This window comes from Daphnia pulicaria, chromosome 5 (genome assembly GCF_021234035.1).
Source record: "Daphnia pulicaria isolate SC F1-1A chromosome 5, SC_F0-13Bv2, whole genome shotgun sequence".
Lineage (NCBI taxonomy): Eukaryota > Metazoa > Arthropoda > Branchiopoda > Diplostraca > Daphniidae > Daphnia > Daphnia pulicaria.
The window spans coordinates 6,203,429-6,230,011 of NC_060917.1; the positions used below are offsets into that span (position 1 = coordinate 6,203,429).

The 26,583-nt window shown below is 40.9% G+C and overlaps 2 protein-coding genes across 5 annotated transcripts; one reads left to right on the plus strand and one right to left on the minus strand.

The window, feature by feature from the left end:
* Positions 1-268: 268 nt before the first annotated feature.
* On the minus strand, positions 269-3,138 carry LOC124340562 (prostamide/prostaglandin F synthase-like). Of its 2 annotated transcripts, none has more exons than XM_046793154.1 (7): positions 3,032-3,138; positions 2,852-2,919; positions 2,521-2,613; positions 2,356-2,467; positions 2,172-2,287; positions 1,953-2,099; positions 269-823 (listed from the first exon to the last, which is right to left on the minus strand). In XM_046793154.1, the coding sequence occupies exons 3-7, from the start codon at positions 2,542-2,544 to the stop codon at positions 692-694; spliced, it is 531 nt and encodes a 176-aa protein (XP_046649110.1). In that variant the 5' UTR covers positions 2,545-2,613; positions 2,852-2,919; positions 3,032-3,138; the 3' UTR covers positions 269-691. The 2 variants fall into 2 exon arrangements, with proteins under 2 accessions (XP_046649110.1, XP_046649111.1); XM_046793155.1 differs by having other exon boundaries at positions 2,852-2,914; positions 3,032-3,134.
* A 149-nt stretch (positions 3,139-3,287) lies between these two features.
* On the plus strand, positions 3,288-6,914 carry LOC124340499 (methylenetetrahydrofolate reductase-like). Of its 3 annotated transcripts, none has more exons than XM_046793048.1 (8): positions 3,288-3,440; positions 3,508-3,786; positions 3,852-4,090; positions 4,211-4,389; positions 4,453-5,028; positions 5,101-5,328; positions 5,394-5,567; positions 5,633-6,914. In XM_046793048.1, exons 2-8 carry the CDS (start codon positions 3,542-3,544, stop codon positions 6,137-6,139), a joined length of 2,148 nt encoding a protein of 715 aa, XP_046649004.1. In that variant the 5' UTR covers positions 3,288-3,440; positions 3,508-3,541; the 3' UTR covers positions 6,140-6,914. The 3 variants fall into 3 exon arrangements, with proteins under 3 accessions (XP_046649004.1, XP_046649005.1, XP_046649003.1); XM_046793049.1 differs by having other exon boundaries at positions 3,345-3,440; positions 3,515-3,786; XM_046793047.1 differs by having other exon boundaries at positions 3,379-3,786.
* The last annotated feature ends 19,669 nt before the right edge of the window (positions 6,915-26,583 follow it).

Sequence of the window (26,583 nt, forward strand, 5' to 3'; positions counted from 1 at the left end):
TTTATTCGTGGAAAAATATAAATATACAGTTTGGTCAAAGAGCTTCAAGTACTAGTGCACACACGCCAACAATCGAATTCTTCCAACACGTGAAAAACTTATCAAAGGGTGTGGCGCCGGGTGAAATAGACACACGCACAAGACCTTGCTGGTTTGTTTTTGGCTATTCCAAATCAACCACCATGACTAACACACACACCAATGTCATTTGCAATTCCATAATTTCATTCCATTTCAGATGGGAAAATTTAAAAAAAAACAAACAATATTTTAATTCCATTCGTTTATTGAGAAAAATGCTACAGCGCAATATCGTGAAAGGACAACCGTCGCGGTCAGAAATTAAAAAAAACATATTTTTAATCCTCTAATTCAATCTCCCGTCCAATGCAAAAGCAAATTTTGAGACGGAAGATTTCATGGCAGACCGTGGAGGAGCCCCCCTCCCAATAATGCGCTTTGCTTTCTCAAAAAATTGAAACCACAGAAAGATAAAAGAGGAAAATCATCTGGCGCTTGGCCAGTCAAAACAAAATTCTCGACATAGTAGTCGCACACAAACACACACAATTATAAGTGAACATGTGCAGCATCGAAATCAAAGAAGATGGGAAGGCATTAGCCTCAGAGGAAAGAAAAAAAAGGGTCAAGGATATGAGCAATCAAAAGAAAATATGTAGAAATGTGGGAATTAGTCGGAGGAGGAGGCTGGCGATTTCGGTTTCAAGCTGCAAACATCTTGATCGCACGCAGCCGGAGAAGCGGCCGCCGGTCGTTGCTCGTCGGTTGACTTGTCCAGCATCAGCCCACTCAAATTCAAGGCCTGTACATGAAGAAGTTATAAATAAATACAGAAAAACAATTACACGCGATGGAAATTGAAAACCAAAGTCGTTTGTTTAGCCGTGGCTTCCAAGAAACGAGTTACATTGAGCCCACAAATGTTTCAATAGGCCCTCCCGTCTATTTTCCCGATTCTCTTGTCTAAACAAAATTAAGATCAGATGGTGAAACGGTATCCCCCTGAGAGAGAGCAATGGGAAAGGAGAAGAGATTCTAGAGGACCTGTTTTGCCCATCAGAGTTATCGTTTCCCACCGCCATCAACGAGGCAATCAAAAGCGCAGAATCTGTGCTGGGCATTTCGGATGACATTCGATCCGGCATCGCTACGATTCGTTCCAATAAAACGGCTCCGTCAATCGGTTCACGACAGATGCCGGCGTGTCTTCTTCTACTACGGTACAGACACACGCAATTTGACGAGACTAGACGGGTCGGTCGCGGTCGGCGCTCTACAGGATTTACATGATTAAAAACAAAGAAATCAAAAAAACAAAAAGAAAGAAAAGAGTCCAGTCAATTGAGAATCTACATGAGATATTCCAGCTGGACATGGACACACCTAACCCCATAAATGATGATCGATTGCATTTTCCTAAGAATCCAATTGTCTTCCCAGCTTTCCTTGATGTTGAATTGGGAGATGATTTTTAAAATTCCTTTCCCTAATTGCCGGACTCGGATTTCTCGGTATTCAGTTGCACGAGGTTCAAACTGAACATCCAATTCCTTCCACAGCGCTGCTGGGAGCACGAAATGCATTTTACCGTTAAAAACAAAGGCACTCGGTCGAAATATTCAAATGATATTTGGTTTCGTCTTTCAACTTGCGGCACTTGTCGATTACGACCCCCTCCCTCATCAATAATAAGCAAGCGGGTCGATACAAAGTTGTAATGCGGTTGAAATGGGAATCTCCATATCAGATACACAGTCACGAGCACGTCGCTTCATCCCCCCCCCCCGTAAATCGTGATTTCTCTGCCCATTTTTCAAGTCTAGATACTTTTCGTTTGAAAAAGAATCCCACACAGCACATTGGACGCCATCTAGTTCAAACTCCTTTCACTCTGCGCCAAAATTGACAAAAATCAAACATTCACAACGAACCTTGAGGATATCTTCATTAGCGGCGTGATCAGCAGGATTCTCTTGGACGAACGAATACAGCAACTTGCCTCCCTTGCCAACAACTACTAATCCTCCATTCTGGAATCCATCACCGCGTAAATCACCTCCTACTCCCCTTTCTTTGCCCTGCAAGAAGAATCAACAATGGATATCACGACCAAACCATTCATTTGGCAATATAACTGTATGAGACGTTACCAATGCTGCCTGGGAACGTGCGATGCGACTCAACAAAAGGCCAGGCAAACTCCAAATGGAAAAACGTTTGTATCCGAGGTCATTGAACGACTTCTTCTTTTCATCTATGTACAACTCTGTAGGCAATTAAAACAATTAGAATTCATTTATTCGTATTTAGTAATTGAGACAAGTTTACTATTACCTCCATCCCAAAACTTTTTTTCTACAAATTCCTCCACTCCCAACTCTTCCAGTCCGATCCCGACGAGTCGAACGTTCTCTTGGCTGAGGCGAGGACTGAGTAAACTCAACTCCTGTAAATAAATAAAAATAAATATGATGTGTTTATCTAAATAAATATGTCTACCTGCGCGGCCAGCCTGCAGAACATTCACCCAAATCGCCTCATGAAGAAAATGACACTAGTTTGCTCTTGCCAGAAAGATCCAAGTGTCACTTGCTGCAATAAACAGTAAAAACAGATGAATACATTTTAATAATTTAGGAAAGAAGAGCTTAAGAAAAAACTGAAACTGTCTTGGTTGTTTGGACAAGAATTTGCATAACACTGGAGGTAGGGAAACTATCTGCTCATTTACATAAGTGGATGCATGTCGATTGTCATTTGAAATCATATATTTAGGAACTTGATCTAAATCTACCAAGTCCAGCAGATAATATACAAATTATTTTCATACCTGTTTTGATGGCCATTTGGTGACCAAGTTGACAGCTATTTTCCCCACATCCATGATTTGATTCTTCTCTTTCGGCATTTCGTAAAAAAGGGAAAAGAATAAAACAGCTGCTCCGACTATTCCAAGTCTTTTCAAGGACAATGGAATATGGAAATTGTTCACGTTCATGTGCAATCTTACCTAGTTATCACGTCTTCACGACGAGGTCCACAGTTGACGTATGTAATCTCAAATTGTTCTTATCAACGATTTTAACAACATTTACGTAATGAAACATCGTCTGTCATCGTCGCCTATGGCAACATTTACAACAACAAAAAACTAAAATCAGAAATAAATGTCAAAAAAATTTTTGAAATTAATAATTAATTAAAAAAAATTCATTCCAAATTTAAAAAACATTTTCTATGAATTTTTGTATTAAAATTAATAGAATATTCCCGAAGCAGTTTGAAATCATGACCGGTAGAGGGTGTGGAGTTCCTTGTTTTGGACAAAGTCGACGTCCACTTGTGACTCAGACAATATATAAAACCTCACGTCGCATGGCAATTCTTTCTACTCGTTTGCCGGCTCCTACAGCGTGAAGGTCAGTTGTGTGCATAACACTGGGTGTTATGTTGCTGCACGTTCTCTATACATTGTCATCGATTTAGTCAACAGGTCTTGGGTGAAAACAGGTTGAGCAAAATGAAACCGAAAATCGATTACAATTCGGACGGTGGTATGTGCAGTAGCTCTGCGAGTGCTTCCGGCGAAGACACCCCCAATCGTGATGGGGAGCGATGTCAAAGCCCCACGGATTTCGATTACACTTCCGGCAACAAATCTTTGGCGGAAAAGATTCGTTTACGAATTGAAAGTGGCGACAAGTTTTTCTCTCTTGAATTTTTCCCTCCACGAACAAAAGAAGGTGCTGTCAATCTCTTGGCTAGGTGAGGTTTGTTTTTAGTTGGTGTGCTCGTGTAATTGTCCTAACCTTTTTTTTATCCTCAAATAGATTCGAAAGATTGAGATTAGCTTGCCCCTTGTTTTGTGATGTCACATGGCATCCAGCGGGCAACCCAGGTGGGGATACGGAAACATCATCAATGACAATTGCCAGTGCTGCTCTCAACTATTGTGGCCTTGAAACCATGCTGCATTTAACGTGCTGCAATCTGAGTCGAGAAGATGTTACCAAGCACCTCAACAGAGCGAGGGAAATGGGAGTGAGGAGTATTCTCGCCCTCAGGGGAGGTGAGTTTGTTATTGTCATTTGTTGTTGTTCTTTGTTCGTTACGGTCTTGTATTAGGCAACGCTAGATGGCGTAAATGCCCTTAAATGAAATTAATTTTACCCCTTTGATTATTTGACAGATCCACCGATCGGTCAAGATTGGCAGCCACCTGAAAATGGACTTCGATATGCCGTCGATTTAGTACGTCTCATTCGCGATCTTTTTGGCGACGATTTTAGCATCTGCGTGGCCGGTTACCCGACTGGCCATCCCGACGCTACTTCTTATGAAGATGATTTACTGCACCTCAAAGAAAAGGTATAAAAATAATTTATTTTACTTATCGAAATTGTTCATTTTCATAAATTTCCCAACTGACAGGTTGACGCCGGGGCAGATTTCATCATCACGCAACTCTTTTTCCGCGCGGAAACGTTCATCAAGTTTGTCCGCGACTGCAGAGCTTTGGGCATTGACGTACCCATCATACCCGGAGTCATGCCTATACAGTCGTACGATTCACTGCGTCAAATCGCCAAACTTTCAAAATTAGAAGTGCCACAGGAGATCACCGACATTTTGGCTCCTATGAAAGACAACGACGAAGCCATACGCAATTACGGCGTCCAGCAAGCTGTCACTCTGATTCGCGAGCTGTTCAATGCCGGAGTGGCTCCTGGCATTCACTTTTACACTTTGAACCGAGAAGTGGCAACGACAGCCATTTTGAAGCAATTGGGTCTTTGGGTCACAGATCCTAGACGTCCTCTACCGTGGCGAAGGGCGGCCAACGCCAAACGATCCACCGAGACTGTCCGTCCCATTTTCTGGTCGTCAAGACCCAAAGCTTACATTTACCGGACTCGTCATTGGGACGAGTTTCCAAATGGTCGTTGGGGAAAATCTGATTCACCCGCATTCGGAGAGCTCAAAGATTATTATCTTTTTTACTTGAAGGTAATCGATGACTATTGGAGTTGTTGTTCTCTTTTGATAACCTGTTTTTCCCCATATTTTGAATGAAAACAGAGTAAGAGCTCCAAGGACGACCTGCTGCGAATGTGGGGCGAGGAACTGTGTTCGGAACAAGATGTATGGGATGTTTTCCACTGCTATCTGTCAGGGCAGCTCAACAAATCCGGTTGTAAAATTACCAAAATTGCATGGAACGACGAAGAACTCAGCTCAGAAACGTCGCTCCTTCAAGAGAAACTATCGGAATTCAACAAAAAAGGAGTTTTGACTATTAATTCTCAGGTACATTTGCATATTTTTCCTGAAATGGTGACCTTGATGGTTGATTTTCTTTTTAATCAATTTAGCCCAATGTTAATGGAGCTCCCAGCGACGATCCTGTTGTCGGTTGGGGACCAAGAGGCGGCTACGTTTATCAAAAAGCTTATCTCGAATTTTTCACGTGCCAAGCGAATGTTCAGGCCCTTTTAAAAGTACTGCCCAGTTTCTCTCGCGTCAATTTCCACATCATCAACAGCAACGTAAGTCAATTTTTAATCAAATACATAATCATTTTTATTATATTTGTAATTTTTAATACAAACAGGGTAAGGCGGATTACACCAATTGTCACCGACACAGGCCGGTGGCTGTTACTTGGGGCGTTTTCCCTGGACGGGAAGTCTTGCAACCGACAGTTGTCGATCCCGTTTCCTTTAAAGTCTGGAAAGATGAAGCCTTTGCCCTTTGGCGTGAACAGTGGGGTAAACTGTACCCGGAAGGATCATCATCCCGCGATCTTTTAACTCGAATCTCTGAGACGTACTACCTCGTCAATTTAGTAGACAATGATTTCCCTCGTGAGAGTTGCCTCTGGGATCTTCTCAACGCCATGTTTGCCCAGCGCCAGCTGGACAATATGAGCGACTTTATCCAGCAAGACTCTGACGTCCACCTCGGCGACGATTTCGACGACGCCCTGAAAATGATGAGACGTCAACACTCTAGGGGCGACACGAGTTACACGCATTACACGATGGAAGAATTGGTGGAAGCGGCGCATCGTCAGGAGGTTCACTCTGACGAGATTGTGACGGGCGAAGGGCACCAGTGAATTCAAAAGTAAAATTTCCCTTTGCTATTTTCTCGATGCATGAATTTTTTTTGGGTGCTAGGACAATTTCAATCAGCTTATTTTTTCACTGTTGAAATGTGTCGATAATGTGTTTTTTAAATTTTATTCTGTGCCAATCACATGGAGAAAAATGAATTGTAGACTGGCACTGGATGGATGCATTTAATTTAAAAAAAAAAAAGAAAAATGTGGTCTTAAAATTTGCCAACTTTTTCGAGTCGTTTTTTTTTTCATTCGACATGCAATGTAAAACAACAAATGAGTCGCAAATAAGTGAAATTCCAATTAGGATGTGCACTTATAAAGCGGGTTTTGATGATTCTAGTAATAAGGGTAGAGTTAGAATGTTTATTTGCACGATTTGGAAAGGACCAATTACGCTCAAATCACCAGAAGAAGAAACGTGAGCATGTCCCGACCCGAACTTACGTGTGTGTCTCTAGAGAGTTGAATGAGGTCTCTATGCGGTTTTCTGTTCTACTGCCAAGTTTATAACTTTTCATCAATATGTTGAGACTAGTTAAAAACGAAGAAAAAATAAAGATATGGCGAATTTATTATCGGCTGCTCGTGACAACCTCTTTCGTCATGGACTTTCGGCTGTTATTCAAATTGATTGGTGAGAACCCAGCGACTTGATATTCCCACGTCAAAGTTTAAAAAAGGTTAAAGGTCTCGCCAAGGTAAGACGTTGTCAATAAAGTAAAATGTTGTAACAGATTTGTACTAATAATATGCTATTGTAACCTCATCATCATGTATTCTTTATTCGCTCAAGAAATGTCAATACGTTTTCCACACGACCTTGTCGTTAACGCTCGAGCGAACATGAAATGCGTGATGACAGACCAGACATGTGTTTCTATACTATCCCATTTTTTTTAAATAATAGACGACGTCGTGTTTGGACTTTTGAGTTTTCATTATTAAGACGATTGCCAAATCCTTGGTTGAAGTTTGGTAATCAGTGTTGTGTGTGGGACTATGTGTGAGAATGGGTGTTTTGTGTTGGGTGACTTGAAGGTTAGTTGGCTTGGTCTTGGGAGTGGGCCAATTGCTCTAGCGTTTTGTAGAGCTCTTAATCGTTGGCTTTGATTTGTAAGCTTCTTAACAGTTTGTTTGCTTTCTCCAAAGTTCTTTGGCCTTTTGTAGAGTTTCTTGACCTTCTCTAGATTTTATTTTTCCTTCTGTAGGCCATGTTAGCCTGTTGTAAAGATCGTTTGCTTATCGTAAATTTTTATTTGGGCTTGTGTACAGTTTGTTTGCCTTCTGTTATTTATTTTTTTCCCTTTTCTAAACTTTGTTGGCCTTCTCTAAAGTTGGTTTGCCTTCTCAAAGGTTCGTTTGCCCTTTTCTAATTTTTTTTTTGGCCTTCTCCTAAGTATGCTTGCCTTCTGAAGAGTTCGTTTGGCTTCTGTAAAGTTCGATTGCATTTTCAATTTTTTTTTTTTTTTTGGCCTTTGCCAGAGTTGGTTTCCCTTCTGTAAAATGTGTTTTCCTTCTCTAGAGTTCGTTTGCCTTCTCTAAAGTTTGCTTTGGCCTTCTCTATAGTGTATTTGCCTTCTCCAAAATGTGTTTGCCTTTTCTAGAGTTCGTTTGCTTTCTCTAATTTTTTTTTTTTTTTTTTTTTTTTGGCCTTGACCAGTGTTCGTTTGCCTCCTCTAGGGTTCGTTTGTCTTTTGTAGACTGTTTTGCCTTCACTTTGTTATTTTCGCCTACTCATAGGCATTTCCGCCTTCTCTATATTGCTTGCAACTTTTTTCACGTCATTTGCATTTCCACCGCTTTTCCTTGTTTGCTTTTTGCTACAGTATTGTGACCTTGTGACAAGTTTCCCCATTCCTTCAACTCCCAATTCTCCTTCTTTTTTAGATTGTTTTTGGTTGTTTTCTCACTCCCATGCTTTGCGTTTCCTTTTTTGCCTTCGCCTTCTCTTGTTTCATTTCGAGAGCGCCACTGTCTTTTCCTCCATTTCATTCTCTTCTCTTTACAATCGTTTGCCTTCTCCTATTGATAGAGTTGACCTTATTTTTTCCCTTAGGGAGTGGATTGCAAAGTTGAGGTTACCGCGTTCACGTTCAAGGCAACATGTAGCTTTTCATTCTTTTCCCAATATTGATTTACCTTTCCCTTTATTTTATTCCCTTTTCTATAACCTCGTTTGCCTTCTCTTATTGATAGAGTTGACGTTTTTTTTTTCCTTAGGGAGTGGATTGCAAAGTTGTGGTCTCGCTATCTTTCTAGACACCTTTTCCCTTCACCATTACTGCTGTTGCCTTTTTTTTTTTGTCATCAATTTTTTCCCATTCCATTCGATTGTCGTGTCTCCTGTTATTATTTATCATTTCCTTCACCGTGTTTTGAACCCTTCTATTGAGCCTGTTCTCTTCACCGACAGCTGTTGTTCTCCCCATTCTCCTTCACTTCATTTGCCCCTTCTACTCTCAACGGCCTTCTCCTATGCTTTTTCCCCCTTCTCCTACACCGTCTCCCTTTCTTTTCTTTTTTTGTCTTTTTCTTTTTTCACTTCTCCTTCATTTGTTCTCCTTCACTCTGTGGACTTTCTTCTTTTAGACTTTTTTTACCTTCACTTTACTTTGGATAGCAAAGCTTCAAGCACCAACGCCGCAATTCCACCACAAGCCAATTCATCTCGCATCGCAATAACATGTTAACATGGAGAAGGCGCACATTGGTCAACATAAAAGTACCCAATGTTTCAACAAAAAAAATACCTACAACTAGAATTGGAAAAATGACGGGATATCAAAAAAACCAACCCGATAGCACAATGCAACTAAACCTTAGGTCAATTTCCGATACTTAACAGGCTTTTTGGGTTTTGATTCCATCACAGCCGAATGTGTTGAAACCTTTTCCTGAAATGACCTTCATGTCCAAACAATATCTAATCAGCGAAAAACCTTTCCCACAAACCAACTATAGTCGAGTGCACAAGTAAATGACGTAATACAAGTTACAGAAAGAGAAATCAAGTTCACTGTTGGTTGAATACAGTTATTGTCAGCGCATTTAAAAAAAAAATTTCCAACCAAAAATCAGTGTTTCAAATAAATGATGTGATCAAGCAAGTGCGGAGAAAGCCTCGGAGTAGATATACGAAAACAAAACACCACTGGCGCCGAGTGAGTAAACAATCAGTTGATCGAAATCGAAAGTTGTGCGAATGATGAGAAACTGTAGGCAAAAAACATGTGACTCACTTTGTGGATACGGTGAGACCCAGTAAGGTCTGGGAATTGCCGCTGCATCCTCCAATTTTCCAAGTAGCGTAACTACTGCATTCAATGGCTGTGAAGGGCTTTCTGCTAGTAATCAACTCGGTGACATAGTCTGGGAATCGTCTGTGACTGCAGCCGGCTGCTCTTGATCAAATTAACAAATTGAAATTTGAAACTCTCTGATGACTCAATTGGCGTCACAAAAAAAGATAGCTACACCTACTAGCAGGAGCGATAATATCGGAACCGGTTGCGAAGCACCATCCATACATGATGCAATACGAATGTAGTTATTTACATTTAATCAAACTGTTATTGACTGCATCATGACATCGGTTGAAAAATTCCACCATTTAGCCAAAAATGAAAGTGTCCGATACTGATTGCGAACAAAACTATATGTAAATACGTCTGCCTAAAAAAATGCAAACAATTTCGAACACATCAATCACTTACACATTTGCACAAATGCACGACAAGTGAACCAACTATGGCCACAAAAATCACATTGCAGTCATCACAGACATTAAACTGTCGACTTGAACAAGTATAGCTCTTTTGACCAGGTGGGCAATGATACATCGTCAAAAAAATGAGACCAAAAAACTCTAAACGTTTTGCATCCCATTCTCAAAATATAAATGCCTTCAATGTTCGACATCTACGAGCCACGTACAACAGCGTTTTAGGATGGAATTAAAAACAATTCACCCTACGTGTTATTCCCGCTCGCTCAGCTTGTCTGACAATTGCACTTGTAGAAATTCAACCACCCAAAGTGTCGTCTTGATTGACTACCTTCCCTCGCGACCGTCCCTCTCGCCTCGACAGGTAGCTTTAAGCCTACTAGAGGCGCAATGAAAAGGTGTGTAGACTGCTTCGGCAAACTGCTCAAGACTCCCGTTAGTAAACGACGATTCCAGCTACTCTCCCCCTTTTCTCTCCTGTTCAAGTGTTCATTTGCACCTCGACTTGAAATTAATTATAAAGGTAACAATAAAAATCTATACCGGCAAATTGGCCGGTCCGTGCCTACGTCTGCATTTCTCTAAAGTTTGGCGGCAGCTAATAAACATGTCCATCAGACATCCACGCCGTGATAGATCCCGCAATGTTTAAATCCACGTGGCGTCTGAGTTCTCTTGTTTTGATAGAACGTTCCATAAATTAACTAACTTACGGTAAACTATAACATCTAAACTTCCCTGTGAAACGCTCGTTCTGTGTGCGGACTGCGGTTCATCTTCACTTGAAACTTGACATTTAGCATGAAAAATTATGAATTGCTTCTCAACACTATATCCGCCTACATCTTTCCCGCTTTTGACGTCTTGCAAACTCGCATGAGAAAATTTGAGCTGACGCGGGCCATTCAACAACCATTATGATGCTAACAACTGTTCAAGATAAAACTGGGTCGAGATGTATCTGAAGGAAAGCGATATCTTTCATCTTAAAAAATTTGATTTCTCTTAAAGAGTCCGGGTTTGCCCAAAAACTAATGTCACAATCCGAAAAATAATAAAATTACTTGAGAAAGGGGGTTCCTTTGTTTCTATGAAATAACTTATTAACTATACTAACTAAACCATTGCGAATTACACCATTCGGTTTTCCGTACAATTCTGCACAAAATGACTTTCACGGAGACTAGCTGCGATGCCTTCGTCACCCTTTTGCAAAAAAAAAAAACCCCAAAACCACCAATTTCGGCCTCATCGTATAGTGAACTCGGTGGTAAATTTTTGGTGCTTCTGTCGCAAGTTACCAATGCCGTCTGGGACTTGCGTACCGAACCCAAAATCGTTATTTACCGTTTATTTACTAATTGATTTGCACTGTTGAAGCGACATCAAACAAAATCATATCAATTCTACTTTTGTTTAGTGCCCCTTGCGTTGGAACGTACAGTACTTCCGAGTCAGAGGAATAATTGATAGATGGCGCTGGTTGACCATCACATTAAGTCATGGATCTCCTCTTGTACACATCGAGTTGCTGGTTACTGTCATTCTCTCCCTGTCTATCTACTTCTTCTCTGATTTTCCAACCACGCGAGGTGAAGGGTTCCCTCAAGACCACGCTTTGATGTTTTCATTTAGATATTTTCTCTTACATCAACAGGGTTACTTATCCACGTCTACCTCGTATTAATTCACACCGTGTGTTACATAACTATATAAAAGATTATTACATTTTTTTCATTACATTTTTCTTCAAAATCTGTTTTTTCCTTAATTTCCATAGGAGCCGGATCAATTGCAATTGATACTTTCCAAGTTCTATTGGAAGTCAGCGCCCTGTGTACATTAACACATTCCAGGATGTATGCGGATGAGCCAGACCACTGTACTACATGGAATTCGTTGACCTTGCTGACCTGCGGCGGTTTTGAGTCACTCCGTGCCATGAGCGAATTAGTCATTCGCGATCGAAATGTGTCGCTAAGCGGGAATGGGAGCAACTTATCATTGGCAGATTAAACGTGTGTAATGTTTTGTCTCTGTACTATTTTTCGCATACGATTAATTTGTGGAGTTCGCGGAGTGCAGCGTTGAAGTATTCGCTCGAAAATTGGACCAACATTTGCCAACAACCCGAAACGTTAGCCTTTGTTACCCTACACGTTCAAACTTGGCGAGTCCAAATGTCTTTCAAACATTAATCTACATGCCAAAAACAAAAAGGTACTTCATTGTCGGACAAATGCGGAAAAAAATTTACCTTTTGGCGTCCGGAAACCTTGGAGTTAATGCGGCAAATGGATTCGATGAATGCGGCCTTGAACTTGTTAGAAGAGTGACTTGATAATGCTGGGCTGTTCAATGTTCACGCGTGCAACTTCACCTCAAGGAAGTTTGCCATAGGCACCCCTCACTCCTGTTTGGAGCCTAAAATTAAAAAAAAAAAATACTTGTGGCATTAGAAACACCAATTTAACAATAAATGGTAACCAACAGCTCCAGCACAAGTAAACATTTTGCCGATGCTGATGACACGGAATGGGTAAACTTGCAGTCCGATGTGGAATGTATCTCTACCGCAGTGCTTCACCAAAAACTGCTAAGCATGCAACGACGTGACCACACTGTTCAACAACTAGTAAAACTACAAATGACTTGTTACGTACCTCGTTGGCGCTAACACGGCCACCTGCCAACGCTACGGAAGACAGCCGCTCGCACTGTTAAGAAAACCAAGTGAACGCATTACAAAAAAAAATTTCTGCGCTTGTCGTCTTCTTCGTGACGAAATCGAAAATCCTGATCCTGGCATATGAGACACCTCAACAACAGTACTACCTTTACGGTATGACTTGTGGTTGCAATACCGGTTGCTCAGAAATAAACCGACCTGTTAAAAGTCTTACCGAAATACCTGTCGTGATTTCAGTCTTCAACCGGCCGGACGACGACCCATCTTGATTCTTGAAAAAATCAGTCAAGCTACGACTCGAAATGCGCCAACAAAAAAAAAGGACACCATTACTTGGCTTTGATAACCAACACGAAGAAATAACTGAACAACAATCACCTACGAAATTACGTTTCATCGTCAAAGAACTGAAGACACTCCACAAAATTTACGCAGTAACTAATGACTGCTGCAGAAAGCACATGTCGACGCATTACAATGGTAGCAAGCACATATTAACGTTGCTTTGACGACAGCCGTATCAGTTTCGAATCGACACTTCTAGTACCACGATATGCGTAAAATATTGAGTACTACACTTGGCTTTGACAAAAAAAAAGAAACAACTAAACAATAAGAACCTTCGAAATTACGAAATTACGTGTCGTTGTCAAAGAACTATTAACTTGGCAATAGACTCAACCATTAGATTACATCACGACCTGGTACAGACTAAATGTGTGGGGCACTGTAAGAAATGGTGGTTTCAAACAGCTGATTAGCCGAAAACAATTCAAAAACAAAAAAAAACGTGAGAAGACTAACTAATAAACGAAAAAGATGAACTCTTGATGAATCAAATTGAACCCAAGCCTTTCATACCTCATTTTTTAAATTTGGACTTGGAAAATAGAATTCATTTTCGTTTAAAGAAAAATTTTTTTTTTTAACAAGATCAAATTCGACACTACTATCGGCAGCGCCTCACGCGGCTAGAAGTGTAAGCCGACAAGCATTTAAAAACCATTACTTGTAGAATCACATCGTTATCGAACAAAAAAACCCGTGTATCTAACACATACATTTAATATCTAATTAAACATTAAACTAGAAAGAAAATCAATAAGAGGAATGGAGAACAATTAATAGGACGTTGGAGAACATTCTTCGATAATAGACAATCACAATTTTTCTGGCAATGAATCCATTACTCGTTGGAAAGATACTTGGGAATCATTTTGAAATTGAAATAGGAAACAGATATTCATCTTTGTGAATTTCTTTGTATTGAGACATACAAAATGTAAAGTCATAGCTTATTGAAAATTTGGAATTAAAAAAAAAATACCCTTCCCTGCAAATGAGATGGTGATCCAAAAGTGAAACGACGCCACAACGGAGCAAGTGAAATCAATTGTAGTCGGCCATATTTTAAGAGTTTGGTTGATTCTACATAAATAAAAGATTATTTAATGAAGCAAAACTTGTAATGATATTAATTTTGTGTTTACCTTTAGCATGGCTGTGACGAGCGACCAATTCCTACATGTCTTTTTTTACCTTCTTGGACCATTCCTGGAATGTCTTCCATCATCCGCTGGTTCACAGTTTGGAGACTTTTGGTTGAGGAAATGACCAAAGGACTGAGCCGGATAGGTTACGTTAGGTTCGGAAATTTCCACTGCATTCTACATAGAAAAATTAAAGTTACACTTTTCATTGATAGAAATTACTCACCCTTTGAACATAATTAGTTTCTTTCTTTACCATTCCTGGAATTTCTTCCATCATTCGCTGCTTCAAAGTTTGGCATCTTTTGGTCAAAGTTTCTATTTTGACATCCAACTCGTCAACCATGCCGCCGCTTGCTACACTCTCCACTTTGCCTGCTATTTGTTGATTCAACTTCACAATGTGAAGATTCAACTTCAGGATGTGAAGAGCATGCTTGTTGTTTGGTAGCTTCTTCACATCTAAATGACCACCTAATTGAAAACTTTGGCGACAGTAGGGGCATGCAATGGCATTGTCTCGAAATATCCCCTTTTCCATTCAACATTAATTCAATTAGTAACACACAGCAACTGAAAACACTTGATTTTGTATATTTTACCTGGAGGCAGCAAAGGCAAACAGTGTGCGAACACGGCAAGAGTTTAGGCTCTCTGGTGCCCTCATTGTATTCAACCATGCAAATACTGCAGGTCCCGAACTCGTCTTCGACTTCTTCGATGGCTGACGCCATTTCCCACTCGAAGATTTTTGCTCTTTTGAAAATAAAAATTTGGCCAATCTAGAGTTACGTTGACGTACACAAATCTAATCAAATCGTTGAGAAACACGTGGTGAGAGAGCTGCAGCAAGCACTAGTCTACTGCTTGCATTAGGGGAAGCCCAAACAAAGGAAGGATATCTCTCGCGTGTTGGAAAAGTGAAGCCTACTTTGCTCACCTTTGCTTCAATTTCCCATCCTGCAAGTGGACTCAGGAGGGGCCATCTGGTGATCGAAATGAAGTAAGGGAGGGGAGAGGAATCACCCGAGCTTATGAGCAGTAATTTATGAACACCCCATTAATACATTGCCGTAAGGGCTATTAATGACGAAGGCACACGGGACGGCTAACTATTACCAATAGCACTTATTGCATATATGAAAGTTATCCAGAAAAAAAACGAACAAACACATCACACAAACAACACAAGTCATAAACAAACAAAGGCCACCAAGCCAACGTGATCATATTAATAGAAAAATTAAGTTTTCATGTGTCGCCACTAGGCGATACAACGACTCCCGTAGGTCCACTTGAAGCGGAGCCATATAAGAGGAAGAGAACCCAAATTGGCTTCCAAAAAAAGCCCAAACTGTTGGGCTTTCAAAAATGTTGTAGGCTACGCTAGTTGACTAACTTTGATTTCACAGATTGCATGACATAATGATACACAACCGAGGCGTTGGCGGAGACACACACGGCGAAGACCTTACGGCACAGCAGACACGTATGTACCACAATTACGAAATCGGTTTTAATGTTGATTGTTATCGTTGAATGAAAAAAGTAATTACTGCTCTGATTTAGACTTATTCCTTGTTACAGTTTCAGGTAAATTGTAATGAAAGTAATGAAAATGAGGGTCGGAGATAAAAAAGGAAAATGAGTGGCTGCCCGATGAATGCGTCATGGTATGTTTCATCCACGAAGCAAAGAAACCAACTCCATTGTAAAGGGTGAAAGGTTTTCTTCTGCAATCTCCAGCAAGCGAAAGGATTCCAATTTGTCTCCGTTTGCCATTTTAGAGTTTGACAATCAGCGGACTGCCGACATCGTACTACAATTACACACGCATCATTAAAAGTTCAAAGAAATTCAATTTTGTGCGATGGTATACGTTGTTTATGATGCATGCTCCACAACTCTTCCGAGACCATTGCCTTTGGTGCAAAACACCCTGTCTTCAATGTCCCATTCACAGTGAGGACTGCATGCAAAAGAATGTGACGGAATACGGCGATTGCCATTGGTTGGCTGGTAAGGTTTGATTTATTTATCATTTATTATTTCAATAGAATCTTGAACTTTGACTTTGATTTGGTGCAGATGGACGTGTGCACGGGTTAATCGTTGAAGTGCAGTCACCTGTTGACGGGCATAACATCGGTGGCGTCTGCGCCCGTCTGCGTTACGTAAGAGATGCTTGGCCACGGGCGACAACCTGGTGATTTTCTTCAACAAACACGTGAAACTGGCCCTCATGTCGATGGCGGCCTGGAGAGCCGGCGGCACCCAGTCGTGCCTCAGCATCAACCTTCCGCAAGGTTATCATCTCAGGCCAGTCCCCTCAACGTAATTTATTTATTTATGTTTTAATTTTTGACTCATTTTTCCTTCTCGGAATTTTGAATGTCGTCATCAAAAACAGATGTAATGCTGGAATGGCGCATTAGAGCAATGGTCAGCAAGTACGTGGTGACGGTTTACGCCATTGCTGACCATTTGGTGGAGATTGTTTAACGACTGGACGTCTGGACGTTGTGCATGAAACCGTTGCGATTGGAGACCGACCGGTGGCCGGTTATTGCACTCTGTTGGCTGAATTGCTGGACGAAATGGTGATGGCAAGTTCAACTTTCTTGTTTCTTTTTTTCAATTACAATTTTGATTGGACGACATGTTTCCACCATCTCAATGTCCCAAGAACTTGGACAGTGTTGTCGGCGTGAATTCCATGGCCTGGTTGGCCAACACGAGCGGGACTACGGGAGCGGCCAAGTATATCGCATTTCTAACAGGTGACAAAATCTTTCAGAAACTTAACGACTCTATTTCGACCCACAGAGACTGCCAATCTATAGTAAAGCAGATCGTAAGAAAATTTATACTTTTCTTAACGTTTTGCAACAAAGTTCAATGAAATATACGTAGCTTATTGCTCAACCGCTTGTTACGGCCAAAGTGTCAGGTAATGTTTCAGGCACTAGCATGCAACCGCAAGATCCACATATCACACATTTCTGTATTCTGGTTTTAACATAAATTCGTCTGCTTGTGGTTACTGGATATTGCCAATTTGCCACATTATTCCTAATAGATCCGTTTTGAAATTTTCTCATCACATTCATTTTGCCAAGTGCTAACTCGTTTCCTTTGCGGTTGAGTTTGTTTGTGACACAAATGTTGTAATTCCCTTACGGATGGTTGCTCGTTTTCGTGTTCTCGGTGGGTGGGTGATGCGACGCACGTAGGTATGCCGCAAATACCCCATGCCAGCCCATGCCACAACTGCCCGTCTGTCGAACAACCAATTCATCGCTATGTCACACAATAATAACGCAGTTACCATTTTTTCTCCAATTCGCCTGCGATTGCCGACCTCAGCGGTAGAATGCTTAACTTAGTGGTTTACACAGTCAAGGAGAGATGTGAGATTACCTCAGTAAGGCTACGTCATCATTAAAGAATTGTTTTTCCAAATAAAGACGATTGCATATGCTGAGAATGTTTTTACAATGACTGATGGATGGAAGAATTACGGAATTCCGATTGTTGTTGAAATCTTGTTTTTTTTTAAGAAAAACGAACAAGACGACCCAACAGTAATTCTAACAAACACTGTTAAAATTCAGCAGCGGCAATGCTAAATGCAGTAATAGGAAGCGATAGTCTTTAATTACATCGTCAGCTCACTTTTCGCTTTGCACTGATATTAACACTCATTTAAATTATTTGTTCAAATAGATTTTCGAAAAAAAATTGATAACTGATCCTTTCATTAATTTACACGAGTCAGCAACGCCTTGCGAATTGTATATTTCTTAGATTGCCATGGGAGACTGTTACTCATGAATCAACTAAAGGACCGTCTATCATAATTTGTCGAGGTCGGTAGCAAATGCTGATTTCATCATCGCAATATCAACTATTAGGGCTATTTGGGCTAAATGGGTGGCGTCAGAGCCGCCGCTTAAAGTTGCATGTAACACACTCAAGTTATCAACTCTTGTAATAATGTAAGTTTCTCAAAATGTGTTGATTGGAAAGCAGTGCTCACAAGTTACTAATTTGAAAAGAAATTTTAACATTCCAGTAATCAAACTTTCAAATTGAACGAAGGTGGGGCAAAATATATGCAACGTTAACTACGATTGCAGGCAAAGTGTAGGCAACGGCAATATATATGTGGGTAACTTTTTTCTCCTTTTCAATCATCAACTATCGGTGAAGGCAGTTGTTGATAATTTTCTTTTCATTGAAAAATGAACTAGACAGTATGACAGTTATTCCAGCGTGTAGCTTCGACATGCGGAAGAGCCGGTACTTCATTTCATCGTTTGCATGTGGAATTAAATACAATACATCGTCAGCCGTCTTGCTGCTGTGTGCTGATACTAAAAACCGGGTTTTGCTTTGAATTGAAGTAAAATACGAAAACTGACATCTTATCAAAGGACTGATAACTATGCAAAGACAAACCTAGAAATTTCAATTGAGCTTTCCAGGTGCTTTGATGCAATAGTTTATCAATTTAATTGAATATTTATCAGTGTTTCGTTCCTTATAACATCAACTGATTTCATCATCAGAATATCAACTGTTGGCCGTCGGGCACTGCGGGTGGCGTCAGTGCCGTCACCCAAAAGCTTCGTTAAATACATTGAAGATTATGACTGTCAAAAAAATTGTGGTATGTTCACAATCGTCAACTGGTAATCAATGCTCACAAGTTATTAGCTTATAATTTAGTTACGGTAAAGAGACTTTTATACTGAATAACAATGAGGCGATATGGATCTTTTTGGCGGGTGTGAAGGGGGTTGGACGGGAAAAGGCTAGTAGCTCGGCGACCTTCGAAAAAGCCATAAACAATGACACCTTAGAGAGGACACGAGTACTCTTTGCAGATTAAAAATTTTGCAAGTGTATAATCTATTTTCTTATAATGAACTACATTACTGATGATAACGTTTCTCTAGAAACAGCATCGGTGTGCTGCATACTCGTCTACCTGTAACATTATTACTCGTTTGAACATTGTTTTAGCCACTATCCAAGTGGTAATTTATTTTCATTTATAAGGCCTTTATTAATATTCATTTAGTTAGAGTAATGTGGCTCAATTCCTGTCAATGTTTTGCAGCCAAGCCATAGAAATTAACACCCGGTAATGAAGAAACTGAAATTTCTTCAATATCGTAAAGTTATTTCAATGGCTTTTTCCGCTGAATACTGTATTGATAAAGAGACACACACACACCACAAATAAACTGGAGTTGGATCCAGAATATTAACATTGGTACGCGTCTAGATAAGAGTGGTTAAAAAGCAATTTGTTAAAGCTATGTGCTATTTTACCAATATGACCCAAGTCGTAATACAAACTATATCCTGAAAGCCAAGAAATTAAATTACAATGCTCTTTAGAAAAAAAAAGGAAAATTTCTTAAATACAATAATAAAATATCCAATTTCCCTGAAACAATAAAAAAAAAACCTACATTCGATTATCTACGGTTAATCAAACCAACTTTAGGTTTGGGTTACCATTGACAACTCTAGGCAAGGCTGCCATTTGGACAAGTAACATTTGTTGATTGTTTAAATTCTTTATTGCAATACGCAATCTGCTGTTGCCTGGAGCTGCTGAAAATTTTCATTTTTTTGAACAATGAACTAAACGACCAAACAGAAATTCTAATGAATAGCGTCGAAAATCGGCATCAATCGTGCTATAACGGCATGATGGAAACCAGTAATCATTGCATCACATCGTCTGGCCACTTTTGATTGTGCACTGATACTAAAATCCGTTTTAATTTTTTATTACCGATACTTTTTTGAAAACTGATTAATGTTCAAAAGATTGACGGACTGTAATTTGCCGAACCGTTGGAAATTCGTCGTATTTCTAGCCAAACTTCTTTTGAAATGTTATTAGTGTTTTCTTGACAATGCTCTACCGCATCATCATTAAATTGTCTGACGTCAACGTTAGAGCATAAATTATTAGGGTTCGGGCATTGTGGGTAACGTCAGTGCCGTTGCTAAATTTGGTATTTTAAGACATTCAAGATTGCGATTGTTGGGGAAATTGTGGTATTTTCCCTATCGTCAACTCGCAGGCAATGCTCAAGAGTTATTAGCTTACAATTCAGTTTCATTAGCACGATAAGGAGACTTTTACATTTCTGATGGCAATGTTTCACAATCAACAGCATCGATGTGCTAATTACTTGTTTTCGTGTAAGATTACAGCTCGTTGTAAGGCGTATTTGATACCACTCAATTGGGGAGTGTTTAATTTAATAAATCATTACTTTGCATTTTTATAGGATAAAGTTATGTGGCTGTGATTAAAATAGGGGGGGGGGGTTTGGAATTTGAACAAAATAGACGTAATCACTTTGCTAGCGGCTTCTGTATTACTTCTGGGAACAGGATAAGACATTCCACTTTGTGTGGAGTTTCCGAGTCAACAGGATAAAACAAGATGAATGTGTGTGGATGGGAAAACACGTGTGCCGATAATGGGATGACAGGGTTCAGCACACCCCAGTGATTGGTAACACAAAACAGAAATAAAAATTAACGTGTGCATTCAACCGCAACGTTCTGCACATATTCTTTCAATTGGCGACATGGCTAAAAAAATTAATGATAGGCTACGTGAATAATCAACGCCCTCGATGAGACAAAAAATATGGAAATGGATCAATCACTTCCCCGGGAACAAAAAAAATTAAAGCAATTTGCTTGCCAATAGTTTTGGAAAGGGCTGCCTATTCAATGTCTCGCAGATTAAAATGCAGCAAGTTTCATCAAGCAGATTACAATTTCTTGCACACGTACTTGTGAGTCGGCCGGTGAGCACGTTGACACTCGGCACTGCAGTAAACAGTGGAACGGCAACGATTGCAGAACTTCAAGTTGTCGGGGAATTTCTGACAAGCGCTACAGCTTCTCGCCAACACGGAATCCTGATAGAGAAACGAAAGGTAAGTAGCCAGCCAAGGACTGCTGCCACCAAGAGGAACAGTCTTCTTCTGCCCCTTGCTGGGCTCGATTCTGTTAATCAGAATTACACAAGCAGAAAAAACAGAAAATCAGTTGTGTCTAAACATAACGCAACAATGTAACCAACTAAGTAAGTTTAGTTAGTTAGTTAGTTAGTTAGTTAGTTAGTTAGTTAGTCAATCACCTGGTAGAGTTGAGACGCAAGAGAAAACGAAACAATTGAAATTCTTCGTCGCTGTCGGCATGGAATACCAACCTACTGACGTTGGGTGTCCCAAGTGAAAACACTTTTGCCACAGTCGCGTGGTGCTCCGTTTCTTTTCCTTTGGGCGCATCGGTTGGGTTAGCCGTGAAAAATGTCGGTCCACATGTCGGCATACCGCGGTCGTAGAGAGCCGTACTCAGCAACATTGGCGTTCCCGTTGGAGAAGTGAGAAGGGGCCGATGGAGCTTCAGAAGGTAGCGCTCGTGATTTCGGCCGAAGCTGACACATTGAGCAGTGCCAATCATCAATTTTCCAAGCTTGATGCGCAATTTATCCAAAGCAGAACCGTTGGAATAAAGCGAACAAATCAAACTCATTTCCACCGATATAAATTGACATGCCAGATGGTGTGCCACAGTCTTGAATCTTTCATCGGGGTGGAGAGGCTTGTTTTTCCAGGCAGCTAGCTCGTCAACACTCCACTTGGACTGTTTGGAATGAAACTCGCACGGCCAGGGTTCCTGCAAGGCTTTGTTCAACAACAAATCGACCTGTCGCCTCTTTGGATGGAGCGTCGCTTGAACTTTTTTCGCAAGGATCGGAAATGGAACTGTCAGCGACAACGGTGTCATTGCGCTGGGTTGAGTCAATGAAACGGTGACGTCGTGGCACGATTCGCAGGGGGCCTGCTCGTTGGTGGCTATCTTCAATCCTGTAAAAATGGAAAACATTTCCAATAGGTATTTGCAACACACGCCTGTATCAATGACACTGCAAAAATCAGTAGTCACCTGAAAGATTTTCAGTAGATTCAATGACAATCCTAACGGTGTACTGCTTCTCAGACTCGATACAACTTTCCACCTTCATGTGCATTCCTTTTTTTGAATCCAGCGGCAGATGACATTGGCTCTGATCAAACGGGTAAGGTAAATCGTATTCCTCTACCCGCATTGACTTTAAAGACTCCAAGCGTAGCAGTGGCTCTCCGTCAAAGGCATTGTAAAGAAATGCATCGTACGTTTCATCGAAACTATGCTCACTGGCCAGCAAAAACGACACCGTCCCCAAATCTATACCTTTCGAAAGGTAGTTATATTCAAATTGCAAATTGTCGATAAAGTGCACGTCGGGTCCCGACAAGTCCGGACGTAGCTTGCATGAAGCTTTTCGGATAAAAACTAGCCGTACTAGGAGATATGGTTGTTGGCTGCCTAACGACTTCATCAAGAGCTGAACGCCGGCGGCCGACAATTTAATCATTTTCTTCCCATTTTTCCAATCCTCCAAGGTTTTTCTCGCCACCATAAACTGTGGAGCAACGTCGACTAGGTCTACTAACCGACAATCACGTCCCAGTCGCTTCATCATCGAATCCAAAACGTAGTTGAACGTTAACGGTGTGTAGAAAACTTCACCCGCTCTACATTTCTCCAACTTTGAAGGGGGATTTGGTGATAACGTGGTCATCGTTGTTGGGTGACAAAGTTTGGCCAACTTTGTTAGGCAGCGATTTAAATCAGGTGAAGGGACCAATTTCATGTTAAGAAAATTGGGTACTTTCTGCCAGCAGAGAGTCACTGGGCGTCTTTGTAGAATGGTGCTCCATCGCAACATGTCGACGGCCGAATCCCTCAATTCCACGTGGTGAGCCAATCTCAACCCGTAAACAGTGGGAATCAGACTCAATGGGGTGCACAGGGCTGTCTCGACAACGGTGTTGGCCGAACGACGACAGTCGGTGGTTATTTTGGTGTACAATACTGCATTCGGGTCGTCCGACAACTTTCGGCGGCAGGCTACTACTACATTGGCCAACCCAACGCAACTCACGAAATCCGAACAGTCGATGACGTCAAACTGGTTTTCGTCTAAATAGCAGAATTCCACTGCTTCTCCCAAGTGGCAAAAGATTTTGACTGTTGGCATCCGGCCGCGATAGGAAGACACCAACCTCCTGAGTATTTCGGAGCACGATTGGGTCATGATTTGTTCGGCTGAAGTAATCAGCTCGCCAGTCTCCATCGGTAGATAACCGTCAAACAGACCTAGGCAAAAGCTTTCGTAATCATGGGTCTTTGCGTTCAGCATGGTTGGGTTGACGCACACTGGTTTGTCGATTTTCTTCAGACGGCTGCTGCCGTCTCTGTAGCAATGGATCATCTCAGCGTAAATCTTGTTTCGGACGCACGGAGCCAATCCAATAAAGTCCTCATTGTTTTGTAACCTCTTGGCCATTTCATTTACTGAGGTAGTAAAGAGATCAGCATTGCTGCGTCGTGCTTTCTCTTGTAAATATCCAGGATACGGTTCATTCCACATGTCCAACAGGTATTGATTCCTAATTGACGAATATGACAAAAATTAGTGTGAACCTCTAGCATTACAAAACTATTGCGTTACTTTCATTGCAATTTACCTTTGTCCCCAGACTTTTCTCGAGAGAGACTCCGACTCGGGTTTCTTTTTGGAAGAAACAACACGCCAGTTACTCCACAGACTCTTTAATTTTTTCAAGTGACTTTTGCTCGGAATTGAGACGTTATCTGGTAATTTCTCCTTCATCAACTTGTTCACAATAGAAGTAAACCTCTTCCTAGTTTCTTCGGGCCAATCCAGATTGTACCACACATCCCACAGAAAACCGAAATCTGCTTCGTTGTCGGGGTTGAAATCATGTGCCGACACAATTTTCAAAATGATGACATTTCGAGCCAAGACAGAAAGATGACAATCGTTGAGATGAATCTCCAAATTCAAAGGATTTTTACAAGTTGTTGCTTGAAAGGTATTTCTTAAATCACCACAACCCAATAAAAGAACCTTGGGAATGAAAAACATCATAAGCATTATGAAGTGGTTGATTGCTGCAACAACATCTAGTCATTTAAGAAACACTGTGACTCTCAATACGCCAAATATTCAACAACTGTTGCTAGCAAATAATACCTTAGTCGCTTTATCCCCGCTGCTCATATTCCCATCAGAACAGTAATGTTGAAAAACGTTTCGAAACCGTGAATACCCGAAAGGTGGACCTGCTTCACAATCACTTTTAAATTTTTTCTCGTCTTGTCTAACTGGAGATAACATTTCTTGTGCATTCAACTCGTAATGGACAGATATGTCGCCCAAAATTTGGAATACTATTGAAACAACACTTTACGTTGAAGTTCAAGCTTTAAGGGTTTCAGAGTCTGGAACAGGCTAACTACTCAAGTGCTCACTGAAGACTGAACTGTACTCCGAAAATTTGGCAGGCCCACGCTTGATAGCCTGGCCCACACGCCACCTAGGAAAGAGTGTCGGGGGTGAAAGCAGCAGCGCTCTAGCCCACGGCTGTCCGGGGAGTGAAAACCGCCCGCCAGTTGGCAGCAGAATGGGGTACATGGAACGTTTTTTAGCCGTTTCCCCATCAGCCTGCATGAAACAGCCGACTACCGGCTGATGATTTCATTGAATAACAGGGCCAGGGATCGTTTGCAACTTTTATTTAAAAAAAAACCTCCAGCCAAAAAAGTAATCAAAGTTACATTATAGAGTTTCAATATGCTTTTTTCCTCTTTCATTTTTATTTTCCCACATTCGTCCGGTTTAAAAATCTGTGTTTTGTAACATTCAATTCATTATGACTCAAGAGCATGACATGTAACCTGACGCATTTAGAGATCTCTCCACTCACCCGCCAGTTGATAACTAGAGTACATTTACAAGCAGACTTTTAGAAACGGCACCAACGTCGGGTGAAGCGTAGTAGTCGTGGCCGTGAATCTTTTTTACTGCAATACGCTACTTTTGTTGTCTTCGCCGGAAGAGTCGGACCACGTCAACGTGTTTTTTTTCAAATGAGCTAGGTGGCTTGGATGTTATACAGGCGAGTAGTGTCGGAATTCGGCAGAGATTGTGCTACAATAGAGTGATGGGACGCGGTAGTAATTAGCGTACGTCATCAACTCCCTTTCAGCTGTGTGACGCTATAAATACCCGGCATCAATTTTGACTAGTTATACTGTTCGAAAACTGTAAACTGGTACATCGACTGATTGATTGGTTGAGTCGGCAACGCTGTGGATATAATTTATATCACTTGTTACGGTTGCTCTCAAAATTTAGCAAATTGAATCGTTTACCATGATTTTCATAATTTCCAAATATTTCAACACAAGATTATCAATCACTAGGGTCGGGATTAATGGGTGGCGTCAGTGCCACAATTAAAGGGTGCGTGTTGAGGTAATCAACATTTTGACTGTCGGGAAAATAAAGGATTCAAAAAAATTCGTCAACTCGCGAGCATAGCTCATTACTGTTATCATTGCAAAGCAATATTTCGATGTGACGGTAAGCAGAATTTTAAACCGGACGAACCTGGCGTTAAAAAAAAATTTTTGTCAGGGGGCGGGTTACATCAAGATGGCAGTGCTGGCTGTGTAAATCTCTTTAATTAAATACGCAACTGTTTTTTCCGTCGGAAGTGGCCGACAATGCCAAGGTGATTTCTATTAAATGAACTATACAGCCGAGAAGTTATACTAGCGAGTAGCGTCGAAATTCGGCAGTGATTGTGCTACTGTAGAGTGATGGGACGCGGTAGTAGTTAGCGTACTTCATCAACTCACTTTTAGGTGTGTGACGCTATAAGTACTGTCTTTGATTTTTTTCCCATTACATTATTAAAAACGATATCTCATCTACTGATTCATTTCGTTAGTCTGGAACTTATAAACGATTTTCATTCACTCGAGAAAGTCGCTCCTTGCCTACGCATCTAGTTGGACTGTTTATCAGTGTTTTCAAAGTGTAACACTACTGCTTTCACCATCAGTATATACAGTAAATGATGGGTGGCGTCATTGCTTTCACTGCACCTCTTCGTTTAATCACTCAACAAATAGCCAATTACTGAGAATAACCAATAAAGGAATGATGTATAAAAAAAGCGAATGACAGGAAATAGGGCTACGGGTTGAGACTTTGTGGTAAACGCACATCAGCGCTGTTGAATCGTAATGCGGCGACGGCTACACACTGCCGTAAATAACCATCGTATAGCGAGCAAAGCAAGAGTTAAAAGTACAAAAGTCAGAGATTTACATTCAGTAACGTTTCAATGTTTCACCTGATGCAACGTGTTTTTTCTTGTTGTCCAACTTGGGAGATAACAGGTGAAGCCTCGCAGGTATTACATACGACTGCCTGGACATTGAACGAAATAGGTTAAAAGACATGAGCAATCTGTAGCTGACATAATCGTTTGCAAGTGTTTCACCATTTTTCATTAAATGAGCTCTATTACTAATAGAGCTGTTTTTCTATATTCTGCGGCGGGGT